Source organism: Osmerus eperlanus, chromosome 13, assembly GCF_963692335.1.
Source record: "Osmerus eperlanus chromosome 13, fOsmEpe2.1, whole genome shotgun sequence".
In the NCBI taxonomy this organism is placed as follows: domain Eukaryota; kingdom Metazoa; phylum Chordata; class Actinopteri; order Osmeriformes; family Osmeridae; genus Osmerus; species Osmerus eperlanus.
Window position 1 is genome coordinate 11,165,887 of NC_085030.1, and position 19,083 is coordinate 11,184,969.

At 42.9% G+C, this 19,083-nt stretch overlaps 3 protein-coding genes across 5 annotated transcripts; 2 read left to right on the forward strand and 1 right to left on the reverse strand.

Moving 5' to 3' along the window:
* Positions 1 to 3,961: 3,961 nt before the first annotated feature.
* si:dkey-160o24.3 (N-acetyllactosaminide beta-1,3-N-acetylglucosaminyltransferase 2) lies at positions 3,962 to 6,757 on the forward strand. The gene is made up of 2 exons (XM_062476048.1): positions 3,962 to 4,313; positions 4,854 to 6,757. Exon 2 carries the CDS (start codon positions 4,858 to 4,860, stop codon positions 6,250 to 6,252), a length of 1,395 nt encoding a protein of 464 aa, XP_062332032.1. The 5' UTR covers positions 3,962 to 4,313; positions 4,854 to 4,857; the 3' UTR covers positions 6,253 to 6,757.
* A 181-nt stretch (positions 6,758 to 6,938) lies between these two features.
* On the reverse strand, positions 6,939 to 14,963 carry eif1ad (eukaryotic translation initiation factor 1A domain containing). The gene is made up of 19 exons (XM_062476925.1): positions 14,528 to 14,963; positions 13,740 to 13,850; positions 12,881 to 12,962; positions 12,443 to 12,577; positions 12,031 to 12,144; positions 11,666 to 11,814; positions 11,480 to 11,576; positions 11,282 to 11,362; positions 10,809 to 10,928; positions 10,395 to 10,459; positions 10,148 to 10,238; positions 9,999 to 10,057; positions 9,795 to 9,867; positions 9,630 to 9,641; positions 8,800 to 8,853; positions 8,363 to 8,481; positions 7,969 to 8,077; positions 7,719 to 7,827; positions 6,939 to 7,609 (listed from the first exon to the last, which is right to left on the reverse strand). The coding sequence occupies exons 1-19, from the start codon at positions 14,771 to 14,773 to the stop codon at positions 7,363 to 7,365; spliced, it is 2,073 nt and encodes a 690-aa protein (XP_062332909.1). The 5' UTR covers positions 14,774 to 14,963; the 3' UTR covers positions 6,939 to 7,362.
* Positions 14,964 to 15,515: 552 nt separating this feature from the next.
* Positions 15,516 to 19,077, forward strand: LOC134032382 (seipin-like). 3 transcript variants are annotated; one of them, XM_062476339.1, is made up of 7 exons: positions 15,516 to 15,663; positions 16,213 to 16,531; positions 16,713 to 16,791; positions 16,874 to 17,017; positions 17,277 to 17,312; positions 17,549 to 17,684; positions 18,634 to 19,077. In XM_062476339.1, the coding sequence occupies exons 2-6, from the start codon at positions 16,254 to 16,256 to the stop codon at positions 17,678 to 17,680; spliced, it is 669 nt and encodes a 222-aa protein (XP_062332323.1). In that variant the 5' UTR covers positions 15,516 to 15,663; positions 16,213 to 16,253; the 3' UTR covers positions 17,681 to 17,684; positions 18,634 to 19,077. The 3 variants fall into 3 exon arrangements, with proteins under 3 accessions (XP_062332323.1, XP_062332325.1, XP_062332324.1); XM_062476340.1 differs by having other exon boundaries at positions 15,523 to 15,663; positions 16,231 to 16,531; XM_062476341.1 differs by lacking the exon at positions 17,277 to 17,312 and having other exon boundaries at positions 18,634 to 18,916.
* The last annotated feature ends 6 nt before the right edge of the window (positions 19,078 to 19,083 follow it).

Sequence of the window (19,083 nt, forward strand, 5' to 3'; positions counted from 1 at the left end):
GGTAGTTGAATTGTAACCCCCCCCCCCCACCCCCACACTCTCTCTCTCTCTTTCTCTCACTCTTTCTTTCCTTTCCTTGAACTCATTTCTACCTTTCCCGTCAAACACACACAATCTAATTGGACATGCAGAAAAACAAATCCCCACTCTCCCCCACTGTACATGACATACTCTGACCCTACACACTGTACATGACATACTCTGACCCTACACACTGTACATGACATACTCTGACCCTACACACTGTACATGACATACTCTGATCCTACACACTGTACATGACATACTCTGACCCTACACACTGTACATGACATACTGTGACCCTACACACTACACATACACAGTATTCACCCATGTGCACACACAACACACACACACGCAAGTTGGAATTTCTGCCATGTGTGTGTTTGTCCAGCAATCATCCTTGTTTTTTCTACCTCTTGCCTCTCCTCTCACCCCCATTATCCTCTCCCTACCTCCCCCCTCTCCTCTCAACCCCACCCCTGCATGTCCTAGTGGTCCAGGTAGTTGGGTGCATGGAAAAAAAGCAGCAAGCAAATTGTTTTTCCACTCGGTGAAAAGTGTCTTCATTTAACATTCAGCAATAATTCCCCTTTTTCTCATTTACATTCTTGGAATATGCTAGACGTTTTTTGCAAGTTTTATCAACCATACTACTTGTAAAAGAAGAAAAATCCAAACCACCTCTTCATATGAAAATAAAACTTTATTCCTACCATTTTGAAATGGTGTTGTCCTCTCTGTCACAAAACCTCATAATTGTTGATGACTGTTCACAGCAGTCAGTGTTCTTTTTGCTGTGACGGCACAAGATCTATATCTCAAGGGCAAGATCGTGGCAGGTTTACACCGTTTCTAGTGGTTTAGACAGTTTCTGGTTGGTTTGAATTGGGCAAAATAAAATATGCAGAAATAGCCACAAGGTGGCGTCATTATTCCGTTTTTTCTGTTTATTTATGCAGAAAAGAAACGGAATGCAAGCGATGTTGAACATAAATTCTTGTTATCTCATTGTCTTGGAATGTGGAGTGCCTTTCTGACATATTTGTGATCAGGGACTACTCGACAGAACTTGTGTAATTAGTGAGCCTTTATATTCCCAATTATGGATGCAGTGAGTTCAATATGAAACGGAATGTTTAGCCCCACCATTTATACATTGACTGTTCACTGTAGGCCTATTCGTATTTACATTTACATTTATTCATTTAGCAGACGCTTTTATCCAAAGCGACTTCCAAGAGAGAGCTTTACAAAGTGCATAGGTCACTGATCATAACAACAAGATAGCCACAAAACATTGCGAGTAGCCAAAACATGAAGCACACATTGTGAACAACCAAAGTAAGTGCCAAAGGGAAGAACCATAAGAGCATGTAGTTAAACAAGTTACAATTAAACAACATGAACTGCTATAAGTGCAAGTGTACCTGTGAAAAAAAACAAGCAACAATAATAAAAACAATATATCACAGCGAGTATAAAATTTTTAAATCAGTTACCACTAACCACAAGAGCAACAAGTCTCTGAGCAAGAGTCATTGTGATCCTTGAGGAAACTAACATCGGGTCAAGCGAACCATTCCTAAGTACCGTTGTACTCCCGGAACAAGTGCGTCTTGAGCCTTTTCTTGAAGGTGGAGAGACAGTCAGTGTCTCTGATGGAGGTGGGGAGTTGATTCCACCACTGGGAGGGCAGACAGGAGAAGAGCTTGTGTTGGGACCGGGCGGTCTTGAGAGGTGGGACCACCAGGCGGTTGTCTGAGGAAGACCGTAGGTGACGGGTGGGGGTGTAAGGCTGCAGGAGAGACTTGATGTAAACGGGTGCAGTCCCGTTCACTGCTCGGAAGGTCAATACCAGGGTCTTGAATCTGATACGGGCCATGATAGGTAGCCAGTGGAGAGAGATGAGGAGCGGGGTAACATGGGAGCGTCTGGGTAGATTGTAGACCAGGCGGGCCGCTGCGTTCTGAATCCTCTGAAGAGGGCGGGTTGCACATGCAGGGAGACCAGAGAGCAGCGAGTTGCAATAGTCCAACTTGGAGAGGACAAGTGCTTGGACTAGCAGCTGGGTGGAGTGCTCAGACAGGTATCTCCTGATCTTCCGGATGTTGTAGAGGGTGAATCTACACGACCGGGAGACCGCAGCAATGTGGGCCGTGAGGGAGAGCTCGTCGTCCATGGTAACCCCAAGGTTCCTGGCAGAGGATGAAGGGGTCACCGTCGCAGATCCCAGGGTGATTGAGAGATCGTGGGAGATGGAGGGTTTAGCCGGGATGATGAGAAGTTCTGTTTTGGCGAGGTTCAGCTGGAGGTGGTGCTCGGTCATCCAGGCGGAGATGTCTGTGAGGCAGGCCTCAATCCTAGCTGAGATCCCCGGATCGGTCGGGGGGAACGACAGGTACAGCTGCGTGTCGTCAGCGTAGCAGTGGTAGGAGAAGCCATGGGAGGTGATGATTGGTCCAAGTGAGGTGGTGTACAGAGAGAAGAGGAGGGGTCCAAGGACGGAGCCCTGTGGGACACCAGTGGAGACAGTTTGCCTCCCCAGGAAACCTGGTAGGATCTTCCCGACAGGTAGGATGAGATCCACTGGAGTGCAGTGCCAGTGATGCCCATCTCAGAAAGTCTGGCGAGCAGGATCTGGTGGTTAACCGTATCAAACGCTGCAGAAAGGTCCAGCAGAATGATGACGGATGACCTGGAAGCCGCTCTGGCAGACTGGAGGGCAGTGGTGACTGAAAGGAGGGCAGTCTCTGTGGAGTGGCCAGTCTTGAAGCCCGATTGGTTGGGGTCAAGCAGGTTGTTCTGAGAGAGAAAGTTAGACAGTTGGTTAGATACAGCACGTTCAATTGTTTTTGAAAGGAAGGGTAACAGTGATACCGGTCTGTAGTTCTGGAGGACGGCAGGGTTAAGGGAGGGTTTTTTGAGTAGAGGGGTAACTCTAGCCTGTTTGAAGGCAGAGGGGAAGGTGCCAGAGGTAAGAGAGGAGTTTAGGACATGGAGAAGAAAAGTTATGATGGAGGGGGAGATGGTTTGAAAGAGAGGGGAGGGGATAGGATCAAGGGGACAGGAGGTGGGGCGATGAGAGAGAATGAGGTCAGAGATCTCTGCCTCAGACAGGGGAGAAAAAGAGTTTAGACATTAGTATTTCTGTGTGAAAGTTAATTAGAGCTCACGTTCTTCAGTCTTTATCCCGTATGAACAGTCCGGTACACACAAGCCTCAGACAGGAATATTTAAAAGTCTAAATAAATAAATATTTTAGGGGGAGTGAGGATATAAATATGTTAGTCAATAGGTTCGACAGCTTTTAAGGGAGTAACGAGTTTTCCTTAGGATCAATAGGCAATGAATGTTGTTTGTTATTTCAATAGTCACAATTTTTTTTCTGCAGAAAAAAAATTGTTACACTATAGCTTACCTGTGAAAGGTAAGCTATTTTAAGAGCATATGCAGACAATACGTTTAAACGTTAGCTAAGGGGTATGTAAAGACTTGCTTGGTTACGTTTTACAGCAGACTAGACGCTGCAGTAATCAATGTAGGGCTACTGACATCTCAGACAATGCTTGCCATTTCGCATACACCCATACACCAGCAACAGTAGCTAACCAAACCCAAACAAAGTGTTTCTAACATTTGAGAGAATTAGTTGATAGGCTAATCAAAGTGGCAGCAGAGAGTTCGTTCGTTTAAAGTACAAAACTCCTTATTCGGCTCGGGCGAGAAAAGTTAGACTATCAGTCGAGCTCGTACTCCATTAAATAAATAAATTTGGCATAAAATAATATTGAAGATAGAGCGGAACTGAGAGGATTGGGGAATTTGACTAGATTATCTATGTAAAATGTCACATGTTATCAATGTAAAACTTTTCATTTTGCAATGCGTTCAGCCAATCATCATGGGCGACTTGAGAACGTAACGTTCTGACTAAAATGTTAACAGCTTCTGAATAGGTAGGCTATACTATACGGACTAATCAGGAAGAGATCATAATATGAGTTTCAGTCTGGATGTAGTTCGTCCGCATTCAAATTATCTCTTTGGCTTCTTACAAACGCTGTCCTGCTATTCAAACTTGTGACAGAGATACATCTAAACGCACCTTCAGCAATCAGGAGTCAAGAAATCGGACACGTTGACTCCTTACTTGGTGTTGATTTGGATTATTTAATCATTTAAAAACTAAATTAAGATAATGAATATGACTAGTCTCCTGTGACATTATTGTGCAGAGGAAAACGCTGACTACTGTCCTTTGGAAAATAGATAAACGTTCCTTTTAAAAGGTAAGTCACATTTTAGTGAATTATACTTTGAACCGTTGTCTGAATTTCAAATGTTATATTAGATGATTTCAGAAATGATCAACATTACACTTTTAAAATATCAAAACATATTAGTGACAAAAGTTATTCCCCCCCTCCAAAAACACAATGAACCAGTTTACTAGACACAGGCTTGTCAGGTAGCCTAATGTAGGAGATAATTGCTCTGTGGGTGTAAGGTGTGGGTTAGCATTGGTGTGGCTGTGGAATATTGCTTCTAGGGACAAGGGGGAAAACATTCACCTGTACGGTCTTGTAATTGTATAAATAGACTTTCTGGGGTAAGCTTTCCAGCTGTGCAGTACTCCGATATGTACGCATGGTTTTAATAAGTTATCCAAATGTAGTTGTTATTTGAACTATTTTGATACCTGCTTACATATTGTGTCACCTGAATCTAGAGAATACACTGTAATATTAACCAGACCATTCAGTATGACAAGGCACACATAATCAGATCCACTTATGTAATTTGAACTCTTCCTCTATCCCCTCCTCTAGCTGAATGGCGTATTGCTATTGTCGGTGGCGTCGGGTGCTCCTGTGCCTGTGTATGCCCTGCATCTTGCTGGCATTGCTGATTACCTACATTGCTGTGATGGTGTGGTTCAACATGACCTCCACCACCAGCACCATCTCAGGCGCATTGGATACCCACTTTATTGCCCCTGGTAGCTTTAGAAATGATGGCAATGCCCCTATACCCACCAATACTTTTTGGGCCCTCCAGCCAAACAAGGATGCTCTCTGGAATCAGCTCCAGCGGCTCAATGACCGCCAGTACAACCCCATCCTGAGGTCCCACTCCACCGTGGGAGCCAGGAACAGCAGCATCGTAAAAGACACATCAGAGAGGTCCCGCTTCTCATTGAGCATAGTGTCCTCTCCAGAGTCTCAAATGGCCGATTTTGAAAAGCTGCCGAGCCACTTGAGAGATTTTGTGCGTTACATGCACCAGAGGGAGTACCCTGTCCTCAGAGAGCCTGCCAGGAGCTGTGAAAAAGGGAGAAGGGCAGAGGGCAATCCGCAGGCCCCTCTTCTCTTACTGGCCATCAAATCACAGGAAGAAAACTTTGCTAATCGCCAGGCCATCCGGCAAACGTGGGGCCAGACGGGCTGGGTGTTGGGGAAGCGGGGGCGGGGTGGGTTAGTCCAGCGGGTGTTTCTACTGGGGAAAAATCAGGCAAAGACAGCATTGAATGTGTTGCCACTGTTAGAGCTGGAAAGCCAGCAGTACCAGGACATCCTCCAGTGGGGCTTCCACGACTCCTTCTTCAACCTCACTCTGAAAGATGTGCTTTTCTGGGACTGGTTCTCCCACTTCTGTCCTCGCACTCGGTTTGTTTTCAAAGGGGACGATGACGTTTTGGTTCAAACGCCAGCCTTGCTGGACTACCTTCAGGAGCAAATGAGCCAGGCAAGAGGGACCAGGGGCCTGAGGAGCTTAATGGTGGGGGACGTCATTGGTGCAGCCAACCCTATCAGGGATGAATCTGTAAAGTACTTCATTCCAGGCAGCCTCTATAAGGGTTTGTACCCTGCATATGCCGGTGGGGGAGGTGTAGTCTACTCTAGCTTCCTGGCCAGGCGTCTGAACCAGGTGTCCCGCAGAGTCCACCTCTTCCCAATAGATGACGTTTACGTGGGCATGTGCCTTCAGAGGCTTGGCGTCAGTCCCATCCACCACCCTGCATTCCTCACTTTTGACTTTTTCAAAAAGGAAGCGGAGCAACCATGCAGGTACCATTCCATCCTCGTTGTCCATAAGCGAAACCCAGCCCAGATAACACAGATTTGGATGGATCTCATGGCGACAAAGTCTCAGTGCATCAACGCCACACTGAGAGTGGAGGAGAGTGTTGGGAAAGGGTTTACAAAGGGATCTGCCATAAAATATTAAACAGGACACCATTTCACATTTAGACATTCCATAATGTGTCAGATGGCTGAGCGGTTAGGGAATCGGGCTACTAATCAAAAGGTTGACGGTTCGATTCCTGGCCGTGAAAAATGAAGTTGTGTCCTTGGGCAAGGCATTTAACCCTACTTGCCTCGGGGGGGGGGCTCTGGATAAGAGCGTCTGTTTAATGACTAAATGTTAATAATAATATATGATCCATGTATTTATGATGCTTAATATCACCACTATCATTATCTGCATTATGTGTAAGTATTTGTAATGGCCTTTGGGCCTTTTTACCTCAACTCTTTATTTATCTAGCTTTTTTACAATGGGTTTCGGTTTCTGGTCGTTCGGGTTATTCTGAGGAGTTTCATTCTCAATTTACATGCACGGGGACCAATTTCACAACTTTATTTGATCATCCAAGAAAGTATATTCAAATAAAACATTTAAACTTTAATATCTACTTGCTCTTCATTGGAACTCTAATGTTAATGTATTCATCATGAACTGATTCATTATAAACACCAAGATAAATATGTATACTTTAGTCCTTAATGTGAACATCCTATATAAACTACTAAGAAAGGTTAACAGAAAGTCATGCTAGTGAGCTTGTGTTCTGTAACATCATATCCCCACAATCATTGTGGCAGTCTCAACAGGAAAACTTTTATGACTCATTTAAAGACCTTAAAAATTAATTTATTACACAGTATGTACACATAACAAAAATCCTCAGTTACTCAATCAGGAATGTCTGAAACTGACCTTTTCCACAAAATGTACTTAAGGTCAGAGTAGGGACAGTAATTCTTCTGTCTTACATGGGTCAGAAGATTCACATTTGTTTTTCATAGTAGAGGCATGTCAATAGGATTCAGTTCTCATACCAGATTACAAACAACATATCTAACAGGCCATTTACGTTTCTTTAAATAACCGGATAAATACGACAGAACTGTGAATGATTTCCTGGATTCAATGGTTTGGAGAAATCAGACGTTTCAGTGATAGCATGTCTAACTACATCCATAAGGCAGCAGGAGGTCTGAGATCATTGGTGTTCATGTCTGTGTTGGTCCACAAAAGTGTATAAGTCACTTTTCAAATTCCCAGTACGAGCTGTTCTGGTCTGTCCTTTTCATCCTTCCCATCCTCCTCCTCCTCAGTCTCATCCTCGCTCTCGCTGTACTGGTAAGTGCAGCGGTTGGTGTTGACAAAGAGATCGCTCTCATCATCATCAGACTCGCTGCCATGACCACTACCCTCCTCTTCTCCTGTAACCTCCTCCTTCCGCTGCTGTCCTTCTTTCCTCTCCTCTGTCGACGTCTCTACTGTGAACCCCTCTGGCCTAGAAAATGGTACGATCCACGTTACCACAATGAGCAAGTAGAAATACAGGGATAAAAATGTGGTGTTCCTGTGGTGTGAATCTGAATGTCCTGGTGTGTGTTACTCACCACAGCTGCTGTTTCTGAAGATGCTGAATGTTGTCCCTGTAGAGTATGAAGCTGATCTCAGCCTTCACCTTCTCTCCCTCTTCTATGGGATCCACAATCACATAATCACCTATGGAGAGCCATATACAGATTGAGCAGCCATGCAGAACTGGGCATGTCATCAATGTGCTTTTAATTGAGATTGTACTGGGGCGTTGGTTTTAATGTTGACCAGACTGTGCAACCATGTAGTAGGATGTAACGAGATTACCTCTCTTGATCCAGAGGTTTTTACGGAACTTGGTAGGCATGCTAACAAGAAAGTTCTCGCCTTGGGCTGTGACAGCCTCGTGCAGGTTGTTTCCACGGCTTCCCATAACCTGAAGAATGTTTCAGAATGCAACCAGACATGATTTACAGGCCAAACTAGGAGGGCAACTGTGAGCAAGTGGGGATTAAAAAGTGGGTGGGGTGCTTCAGTGAGGTGGGGTTGAGGTTAGTTTGTCTGATGCCCTGTCAAGTCACATTGTCTTCTGTATTTTTGGTTCCACTTGTTCCTTCCCCGATGACGTACCGTGACAGTTTTGAAAGGTGAGGGGGACAAAAAACAAATTCTATGTGGGGAAATACCACACCCCACCTGAGAGTTTTGACTGCACACTTACCTTTACAATCTGTTGGTTATCAGCTGGAGTGACAAAATCTCCTAGAACCTCTTTGACGACGTGTTTGCGTTTGGTAGCTTGAGACATAGCTGAGTGTTCGACTTGGTATGCTTCGCCAGCTGAAAAGAGGAGTACAAAAACGTTGGAATAAGAAGTTAGCTAGGTAGTTAGGTACCTATTCCACATGGAGGGGGGTTAAAAAACGATTGAGCTGACTAGTTGGCGTCTGTGACGATCATGTTGGCTCATTAAAATAACCTACATTTATTCAATTCTGTTAATATGACACATAAAAAGAGCATGTAGCATTGAAGCTAACATTTTTGCTACGTCGTTAGCTAACATGCATTCTACTACGTACTGCCTAGCTAGCAAGCTAACACAGAACGTCACCACGCAAATTATTTGAATGGATGGTAAAGCACTCCCAAAGATACCTTGAAAGTTGAAAAATAATCGTTTAGTTTCTTTGACGGAGGATTCTGTGGATTCTTAAATCAAGTTGAATTTCAAAAATCACGTTTAGATTATTTTTATGCAAACAAGACATGCATGTTGCTGCTGTCGGACATTAATGACGTAATTTTGGCTTTATGGGAGGTGTAGTCCGTTTGGTGTTCGTGTTACGTTCAAGAACTGCCTTGTTAAAGGCGGCCTTGAAAAATGGCACGATACGGTGAATAAATAAGTCATTTTATTAAACTTTTATTTGATCGTATGCACTGCAATAACAATTCATACATGTTTCATACTTCATCAATTCCAATCCATGCAATCCTTATTTACTATTTCATGTTTACCAGTTACCACAGGGAAAGAATTGAAACGGTATTGCACATAACATTAAGGGAAAGGAACAAAGAAATCTTGCACAGATGTATAAACATTAGTAATCCAGCTATTCCAGATAATTCCACAGCATCAGCATGAACAGCAGCAACAGCTAGGGACACTCATGACATGACAGGTAGGCCCTATCTAAGCATAGTGTCTACCATCATCTCCACGCTAATGCTTGATCAGTTTACTTTAAAGGTAGATCATGGAAATGATTTTCCTAAAAGTTATGACATTCTTCCTCAATACTATTCAATAAAATCAATTTACAAACAAACCAAAATGTAATCTTAATTCATATTAAATATTAAATTACTACATAATGAAGATTTTATGTTAAAGATTAGATGTGAGGTGAGTGGAACGAAATTCAGCCATCCTTGTTAAGACAGGATCAACAGGACAGTGCCAGATTCAGCCTGACTCTTACTAGAGTACATATCTGGGTGGGGAGGTGAGAAGGGTTAGAAGCCGGAGGAGTTTTCTTGTTCATTTTTTTTTCTTTCTTTAATTTGTGTATGAGAGAAATATGGATGGAAGTCAAAACATAATTTGGATGGCATGAATGTGTGTGGGTGTAACTCCTTTAGTTTCTAGTTGACCACAGCCGAAGAGCACATCTTGTTGATACCACAGAGTTTGAATCCTTTGTACAGATAGTAGTAACCCTGCATAAACAACAAAACAGGATCTCAATACCAACGTGTGTGACAACACTAATTTCTACACACTGTCACATGACATGACCCATCCTAAACATGTTGTGGCAGACATTTAGAAAATACAATCTTCCTATCACCTGTTCTCCATAGTCCTCTCCCCAGCTGTTCTTGATGGCCCAGAATGGAGTGCCATTACCTAAGGGAGCAGGAAAGCAAAAACAACATTATTTTTTTAACAACTGAACACAAGGCAGTGTGTCAAACTTAAATGTATGGTTAGTCTTACGTTCTCCGTATCCCACTAGCAGCACTGCATGGTCGATCATCCAGGGGTTGCAGAAGATCTTTAAAGGGTGAGACACACCCTTTCTGTAGAACTGGGATTGGAGGGATGGAGATTCGAGTCAGACAATATATTAGAAACTTCTCAAGTACATAAGCACATGTCAACACAAACACCACTGTTTGCATCACACACTTGAATGTCAACATGAGGACAGTGAAGCATACAGCAGTAGTGTTGCATCTGTTACCTGCATGGCGAAAGCGTTTAGGGCCACAGAGACAGGTCCATTTTCAGCCAGCCAAGCAGCAATTTCTATATCGGAAAAGAGATGATAATCAAGACCAATCCTTAAAAGCATACAACTTACATTTAGTCATTTAGCAGACGCTCTTATCCAGAGCGACATACAGTAAGTACAGGGACATTCTCCCCGAGGCAAGTAGGGTGAAGTGCCTTGCCCAAAGACACAACATCATTTTGCACAGCCAGGAATCTATCCGGCAACCTTCTGATTGATAGCCCGATTCCCTAACCACTCAGCCATCTGACCCCCCAACTTACATCAACCAACGCATCCATGTTTCCATCCATGTTTCTATTCCTTCTTGACCCTTCTCTCCCCCCCCCTTTCCTCTCCAGTTCTCCATCTCCTCCCACTCACCATTCTCATCCTTGGAAAGCTCCACAGAGCTGTTGATGTAGGCGGCCACCTTGCCCGTGGTGAAGTCACAGCTCTGCTTCTTCCCTGTGTAGTTGTAGTCTGTCTCTGTTTCCAGGCCTCCTAGAGACAACAACCAGGGAACAGACAATAATTACATTTTACAATATTGAATACTTAGGACTTGAAACACACTTATATGCACTTGCGTTTCCCACTACCTCTTGAGTTGTGATGTTACTTATTTTACTGTTATTGACTGTTTGTATTTTGTTTTTACTATTTTATGGTATCTTTATTATTATTATTTTTTGTGCTTTTGTTCGGCACCTCGGTCAGCCTTTGCTGTGTTAGTGTGCTATATAAATAAAATGTACTTACTTACTGACTTAGGACTGATAGGTTATAAAATCATAGTATGAGTCAGGATGACATGCAAATCCCTTCCAGAGTGGTTCACCACCACCAGTCCTCACCCAGCTTCTCAATGGCCTCATAAGCATTTGATGGCAGCCCACCCCTGCACGCCTGGTCCAGCCTATCACAGTCCACCAGCTCTGTAAATGACAGATCATTCAACCAATAAATCAAATGTGTTTTAGAAAAACTCAGCTACAAAAGGTTAGTGTTAAGGATGGCTGTGTAAATGCTGGATCTATGGGTAGATGTTTGACCTTGTTCAGAGAGTGACAGCAGACTTCCTCTCTTGATGAACCACTGACCCTCAATGTTACCAATCACTGAAAATGCCCAGCAGGACCCACACATACCCTGAAACACACACACACACACACATACTATTAGCTTCATGTTCTCAGCTTTTTCATGTTCTTCCAAGGGCCACATGTGAGGCCACCTACCTGGTTCTTGACAGGGTTGACTGCTCCATGCTCTCTCCAATCCCAGCTGGGAGGAGCGGGACCATGAGGGCGAGCAGCTGGCTTCATTGGTTTGTGGAGGGTCCACTGGCTCAAGAGGGGATTCAGGTACAGAGACCGAAACTCCTCCTCTGGATTTAGAAAGGGGGAGAGCAGGAAAGAGGGAATATCATAGAGGGAGAGATATGGAGACAGACAGGGAGAGAAAAGACAGTGAGGTAGACAGAATGGGGCACAATTACAGGTGAGGAACAAAAAGGATTTTCATATTTACAACACAAAAATTGACCAAATAGCAACTTCAAAATATGAGATATTGTGTGTTTAGTCATGTTGTATACACATACCTGTGAGGTCGCTGAACTTGGTGACCCCATACTCTGCTGAGCCCTGGTCCAGAGACTGCAGCTTCTCTGCCGTCTTGAGGTTTTGGTGGAAGATACGCAGGCGTCGATCAGCCTCTGTGGAGTCAACGGTCACATTGAAAATGACACATGACATCATCCCAGGGTCAGGGAGGCAATGACACATAAAAACGAAGAATAATCAAAGAGAAAATTGTAGATTCAAGTCAGCCTGTGTGAGAACGGGCTCAGCCCTGAGCTTCTGATGAAATCAACTCACTATCACACACAACATTGTAAGACAGCATCGTTGCCAAAAGCAATGGTCATAAAAGTAATGCCTTTAATTTTTACAAGTGATCATTAATTTACATATTATCTATAATAATGCATTTAGTCTTATTCTGTCTCTCACCCTCTTGGCTCCGGTAGGTGCGGTTGTATTTGACCACAAAGGCTTTGAACTGGCCCAAGAGCTCCACAGAGGCTTCTGCAGGCTTGCTGGTGGCCAGAGGTAGGAAGTCTACCTGGTTGGTCTCCTTGGACTCCACTAGACCAGACAAACATTGTAAGAAGCAATGTTTATAAACATAATCGTAACAGTTATTTGACAGTACACAGTAAAATAATAAAATTATATGAAAAATAAAATAATATGTCAAAGTACGACAGGAAGTTGAAATCCCAGATTAATCCTACACTGGACCAAAAATGCTCTCAATGAAGTAACTTAACCTATGTCCAGTAAATACAGGCCTGTCATACACAATGCAATCCCAAAAAGATAAATAAGCCCTTTGACAGTGTCACTGTGACCTTGTTTCCAGAGATGGATGTCCAATTTTCCACTGACCTGCCGGTTTGCATTTCTGTTTGAGCAGGGTGGAGGTGCTCTGCCATGGAATGTCCCAAACCTCAAACACACACACTTCCGTCTGACCGTAGGGACACAAGGCTCAACATTAGAGGACAATCTATGTTTATGTTTCTTATACAATCCTAATTGTTATTAGGTTATTAGTTATTGACTGTGCAGTAAAAGAATATGAGAGTATGGCGGATGCTGTAAAAAGATGCCGTTCTACGAGTGATTATGAAAGAAACAGTTTTGTTTGTTGTTTGTTCAATTATATTTGTACACTGCACAAATATATTTGTATACTGTATTTACACGGAACGATCCATGGATAACAATATAAATTGTACAACTGAGCTTCATCTATTTAAAATACAGTTCTCTAAACCTCAAGAGACAATAATAATCACATTTTGTCTGAGCCCTGGGACACATAGTAGACAGCAAACAGTATGATAGCAGATGTACAACAGAGAGGGTAACTGGGAGTCAAATACAAGTCATGAGGTGGTAGTAATAATCACAAGGTCTTAGTCACATGACTAATTGTGGGTGTAGTAGAGGGAGGTGGTTTAATTATCAAAACAAACACAAACATATGTAACATATGTATCGCTCTGGATAAGAGCGTCTGCTAAATGACTAAATGTACCATGCACAAATACTGTAGATCTTACAAAGGACGCTAAGCTTCTCTTTTTTGTATTAATGTTGGCCAGTGTTCACATTTGCAGAGCTGTTGAACAATATGTATTGATATAGTCCAAGCACACAGTCCAAATGAAGTTAAATTTGATGACATAGTTTACCAGCAGACTTATAAGTATTGGAGGTATAGGGTTCTGTGTAACTTCACCTTCAGTTTGTGAAGCTCAGGGTAGAAATCACAGGTCCTCAACACAGCAGACTTCTTACACTGCGTATTACTCAGCTCCACTGTGATGGTGTAACGAATTCCCTTCACCAACTGAAATATAGACACATTCAAAGTTAGCACATACTTATGCTCAGAGTCAGGTAAACTATATTTTATAAAGAACGTATGGTTGTTTTTACCGATAAGACCACTATCATAACACATACAAAAGGGTAGAAGATGTACCAAGGAATGGACTCAATATCTTCATCTTGATATTACAACGAGAGCCAACAATTATTTCAAAACTCATCAGTTCACCTGGTAGTCTACAAAAGTTACAAAATGAATGTAGAATACATTTATTATTATTATTATTTATTCTGTAATATTACTATTATTTTACCCTATTAATTAATATATATTTACACATTTGTACATGTATTTATTCATTCGTGTATGTATTTGTTTAATTATTCAGTTATTCACATCTTTAAAATGCGTTAACAGATTGTTTTTGCTTGATCAACAGACTGCACCGGTTTTACGCAGGTTAGACGCACAAGACCATGTGACATAAATTGCCCATTTAAACGGAGCAGCCGCACAATTCCCTGGGTTGTTTACAACACAAAACACGTAGCCTACAAAACCCAAAACGTACATTGTCGACAACCTTGCGTTATATAGCCTACTTAATTTCTCAAAATGCATTGTTTTTGGCAAACGATGTGGTAGACATTTTCTATTACGTTGTCTATTTAATAAACACACAATAATATTCTCACCTGTTTGCTGGCAGAGAGGATTTTACTAACTCTGCGAACGTGCATTGCATTAGACCCCATGTTATAACGCTCCTCTGCAAACTTGAGAGCCTTTTTTAGACCTGGGTCCGAGTCTGACAAACGGACTGCAGAACCGGGCGCCCCGATTAATGGTTTGTCTAAATCCCCATCCGAGCCCAGTACCGAACCCATTAAGGCCAGAGTCAGGCAGAGGATTGCCGGACAACGGAGAAATCCAACGTCCATGGTGACCTGCCGATGGATACGAATAAAAACTGCGCAAAATGGACGCTAGATTATAAAACAGGATGTTTCTCTCCCCTGTTCGACTATACAACGTTGTTACAACATCCAAAGCTTCCCAAGCTGAAAGGACTACACAATGGATTCAATGTTGCCGTTTTCCAGAAACAACCAGGCCACAACACTGTGCATGAGGTGGGAGGAGCTACGAATAATGTACTTGCGGGGGGTATGTTCAAGATACAGTGGTGGTGCTGCTGGGTCTAACTATAAATAAATGTAGGGCGATGTTGTTAATATAGTATGTCTATAACTTCTGTACATTCACGATGTACAAAATAGAATATGCTGAAAATAAAATAATACAGTATGGAATAATAAATGAGTATGGGGTGTGGGATTTCTCACAACAAAGAAAGCACACTGAAGGAGTTGTGTGCTGAAGTTGAAGTATTTCAACATCCACCCTATTTCCTAACACTGTCTAGATTCCAGTGAAATATGGATACTCTTCGTCCTGACTAAAATGTCATGTTAAACTGGAGCAAGAACTTTAAAGGTTTATAGAATATAACAATCCAATTGATTTGTGTGAATAAATGAGCTCCACAAACATATCACTTTTGTCAATAATGTAACTTTTTAGAGTGGTCTGCAGCTGTTCTTATGTATGCTTTAAATGTGTGGGAAGGGCTAGGCTTCTATCCAAAACAGTGTTTTTCAAAGAAGCCAATTGGAAAGCTTATTGGTAAGGTCACAGAAGTGTATGAGATTGTATTGTCCACACTGTGATACAAACTGTGAAAGTGCAAGGGCACAGCGAGGGAAACACACCAAGGAAATATTTTTGATACATGAAGTAAATTCTCTAGATCTGCCCTGAGGTCACTGAGGTGAGTGTGAATGGGAGTTTTGGTGAGCTTGTACAGCGTAAACCTACATGTTTGACATATTCAAGCAAGGATCTATTTCTTTTTTAACCTTTAATTTAATTTCATACCATCACACAAGGACAAAGCTAGATCGAAATGTGATTTTTGCAATATTGTTGTCGTAACATTTTGTGTATCATTTATTTGACTTTCATGACAAGTTATATAGAAAATCACACCAGTAAGCTTTAACTTTCCTTGTTCTTATTGATTAGAATAGATACTTCTAACCAATAGTAAATTGTCAAACGGACAGTTGTAACAGTAGCATGATTGTCTGTCTGCATTGAGACAAGATTTTCTTCATCATCTGATGCAGTCTGTTCAGTGTTCACACTTGACTGAGATTGGTCTCAGTGGTTTCAAATGACTGGGCCATGTCATTGCAGTCTCTGTGTTTCCAGCTAACCTTCCCATAATCCCTCCAAAGCTTAGATAAGTCACATCTCCCAACCCAGATACTTTACAATGTGTGTGTTCATAGCAAACTGCATGTGATCCTGGGTACAGTTTCCAACTTGTGATCAGATCGCATCAAAACACTCCAGAACATGGACCAGGAAGACAATCTCATGGATGGAGACGGTCATCAGGAAACTGGCAACCCAGTCATAAGTGAAACAGAAGACCCGATTGGACTAGCACTCCTGTGGCTCCATGACAGGGTTGCCATGGCAATGCTGCAGACACGTCAGAGGGTGTTACAGGCGGGGGTGATGCTGTGTTTCGTGACTCTGCTACTGTGGATCTCCAGTTTCCTTTACGGCACATTTTACTACTCCTACATGCCTCTGGCCACCTACAGCACACCTGTGCACTACTTCCACAGGTGGGGGGGTGGCACAATTTTGATTTTTTTCGATCCATCTATTTTAATCTCTTACTCTGTTTCACACACATACACACACACCTCCCAAACTCAGTGTTACAGATGTTAACAATTATATACTGTTACCCAATACTTTTAACCTAAACACTAATAGTACCTAATAAGTGCTGACCCCATACAGGGTGGGCTGTGACTCCTCTAGCTCCGTCTGCTCCTTCCCCATCGCCAACATCTCTCTCCTGAGGCACGGCAAGCACCAGGTGCCCACCCCTCCACACTTACACCCAACTGGTCTCCATCCATCCATCCAACCATCCGTGACTCAAACCCTCCCCCTCATAGGTAATGACATATGGCCTGCCCTATCGGATCTGTCTTGAGCTGGACATGCCAGAGTCACCAGCCAATCAGGAGCTAGGCATGTTTATGGTTTCCATGACCTTTTACTCCAGAGGCGGCCAGACTGTTAGCTCCTCGATACGCTCAGTAAGTGGTCTAAACATGCCTCTCTGTCTCTCTCTTTCTCTGTCTCTCTCTATATATGTTTATTTCATTCTCTGTCCTTTTCTGTCTCTCTCTCTCTCTTTGTCTCTCTCACCCAAACACACAAGCACACAAAAAATATTAATGGACTGTCATTCCGAAGACAGACACACAGACACACAGTTACCTGTAACTAAGGTTTCACAGTCCTACAGTGGTAAGTGAAATCACCCCCCAGGTGACTGTTGCCTCTCTGTCTCAGACCAGCCAGTCCCGCTCTGCCTCCAGCTCTTGCTTTGTGAGTATGCCTCTGCGCACGCTGACACCCCACGCAACTGAATATGCATGCTACGACTTTCTCTTGTCTCTCTTAAGGCTAACACGCTGTCACGTGATCCTTTAAGATATCTCAAGATAGACCAGATGTCAGAATGCTATAATAACACTAGCTTGAACATAAACAGCAAGGAAATGACACGTAGCTTTGCTCTCTATCACCCCCCACCATGTCTCGTCTTTCTGCCATCTGGCCAGACCATGCTGCATTACCGTTCGGGCCTGCTGAGGAGTCTGGGAACCCTGCTCTTCCTGCCAGCCTACCTGAGCGGAGCAGCGGAGCAGAGGCAGCTGGTGGAGGTGGAGCCTGTACTCGGACTATGTCGATAACTCTGTGAGTACAGGATGTGCCAGTGTGTCCTCTCATCCAACTGGTCACCTGAAATACATGAGAGAGACAGAGAAAGGGTGTGTGTGACATATACTGTGGCTCAGAAATTATTCACACCCCTTCACTTTTAGTACATTTTACTTTTGTTGTATGGATAAAATGGACCCTTTTTTCCCCCATTACTCTACACTCAATTACCTCTAATGACAAAGTGAAAACACATTTCAGCCTTAAAGGTTTTTAGTCTGGGCTTTGGCTGGGACACCTCAGAGACAGTCCAGTCCTTTAACTGCTGTTTGGCAACTCCAAGCAGACTGTAATAAGCTTTTTACCCAGGAGTGGCATAGCCTCTCCCTGACATCTAGAAAGAGTCGTGGTGGAGCGACACACACACACACACAGAGATACACCACAGAGAGAGATACAACACACACAGACAGGCAGTGAGGGACTCTTCCTAGATGAACTTCTTTCATTCCAAGAATGAACTTATTTCATTTCACAATCGTTGAGGCCACTGTGCTTCTGGGAACACTCAAAGCTTTAGAAATGCTTTTCTACCTTTGCCCTGATCTGCTTACCACAGTTGTATCACAGAGAGTTCCTAGAACTTCATTGCTTGGATCTTGTCCTGACATGTAGTGTGAATTCTGGGACCTGATAAATACAGGTGTGTGCCTTTGTAAACTTTGTCCAACCAATTCTATTTGACTTCAAATGTGGTATTTTTCAATTTGGTATCAGTTTTAGATCCTGAAATTGCAAAAAAAAAAAAAAAAATAGCTGGGTAATTCAGTGTAGATTCCTTGGCAAAAGTGGCAATGGTATCCATTTTACAATTAAATCTAAAACACAATATAAATGTGCTGAAAGTGATAGGGTGCAAATTGTTTTTGAAGACAATGTATCTTATGTACGGGTTCTTACAGTCATGTGCTTTACCCCTGGACAGTGCTTCCCTTCTATAGAGCTATCATCGAGATTCACTCCCACAGGGTGCAGATCTACTCAGCCCACCTCTACATACATGCCCACTACACGGCATCAGGTTAGTGCCCCCACAGGCTCCTCCAAAGCAAATGTACACATCCAGATATGATCATACATGTCATACATTCCCTAGACATATAGTTTTTGATATACGCTGTGATATGACTGAAATCTGAAAACAACTCATGGAAATACAGCAGGCATACAATATTATCTATGCAAGCTATTGGGATGATTTAGATCAAACAGAACTGTGTTCAATTTAGTAGCTCATCCTTTCCTCTCCAGATACCTGTTATTCAACTTTCCACTGGTGTCAGCGTTTGTGGGTGTGGCCAGCAACTTTGCCTCCTCAGTCTCATCCTGTTGTCTGGTTACCTGCGCATGTTCTGGGTTCATCTCTGGACACCCA

Coding starts and splice junctions, on each gene's coding strand:
- si:dkey-160o24.3 (XM_062476048.1), top strand. CDS start 4,858: ATGGCGTATTGCTATTGTCGGTGGCGTCGGGTGCTCCTGTGCCTGTGT.
- eif1ad (XM_062476925.1), bottom strand. CDS start 14,773: ATGGACGTTGGATTTCTCCGTTGTCCGGCAATCCTCTGCCTGACTCTG. Junction 13,851..14,527: donor TCCTCTCTGCCAGCAAACAG/GTGAGAATATTA, acceptor TCTATATTTCAG/TTGGTGAAGGGAATTCGTTA. Junction 9,868..9,998: donor GAGAGGACTATGGAGAACAG/GTGATAGGAAGA, acceptor TTGTTTATGCAG/GGTTACTACTATCTGTACAA.
- LOC134032382 (XM_062476339.1), top strand. CDS start 16,254: ATGGACCAGGAAGACAATCTCATGGATGGAGACGGTCATCAGGAAACT. Junction 16,792..16,873: donor TGAGGCACGGCAAGCACCAG/GTGCCCACCCCT, acceptor TCCCCCTCATAG/GTAATGACATATGGCCTGCC. Junction 17,313..17,548: donor CTGCCTCCAGCTCTTGCTTT/GTGAGTATGCCT, acceptor CCATCTGGCCAG/ACCATGCTGCATTACCGTTC.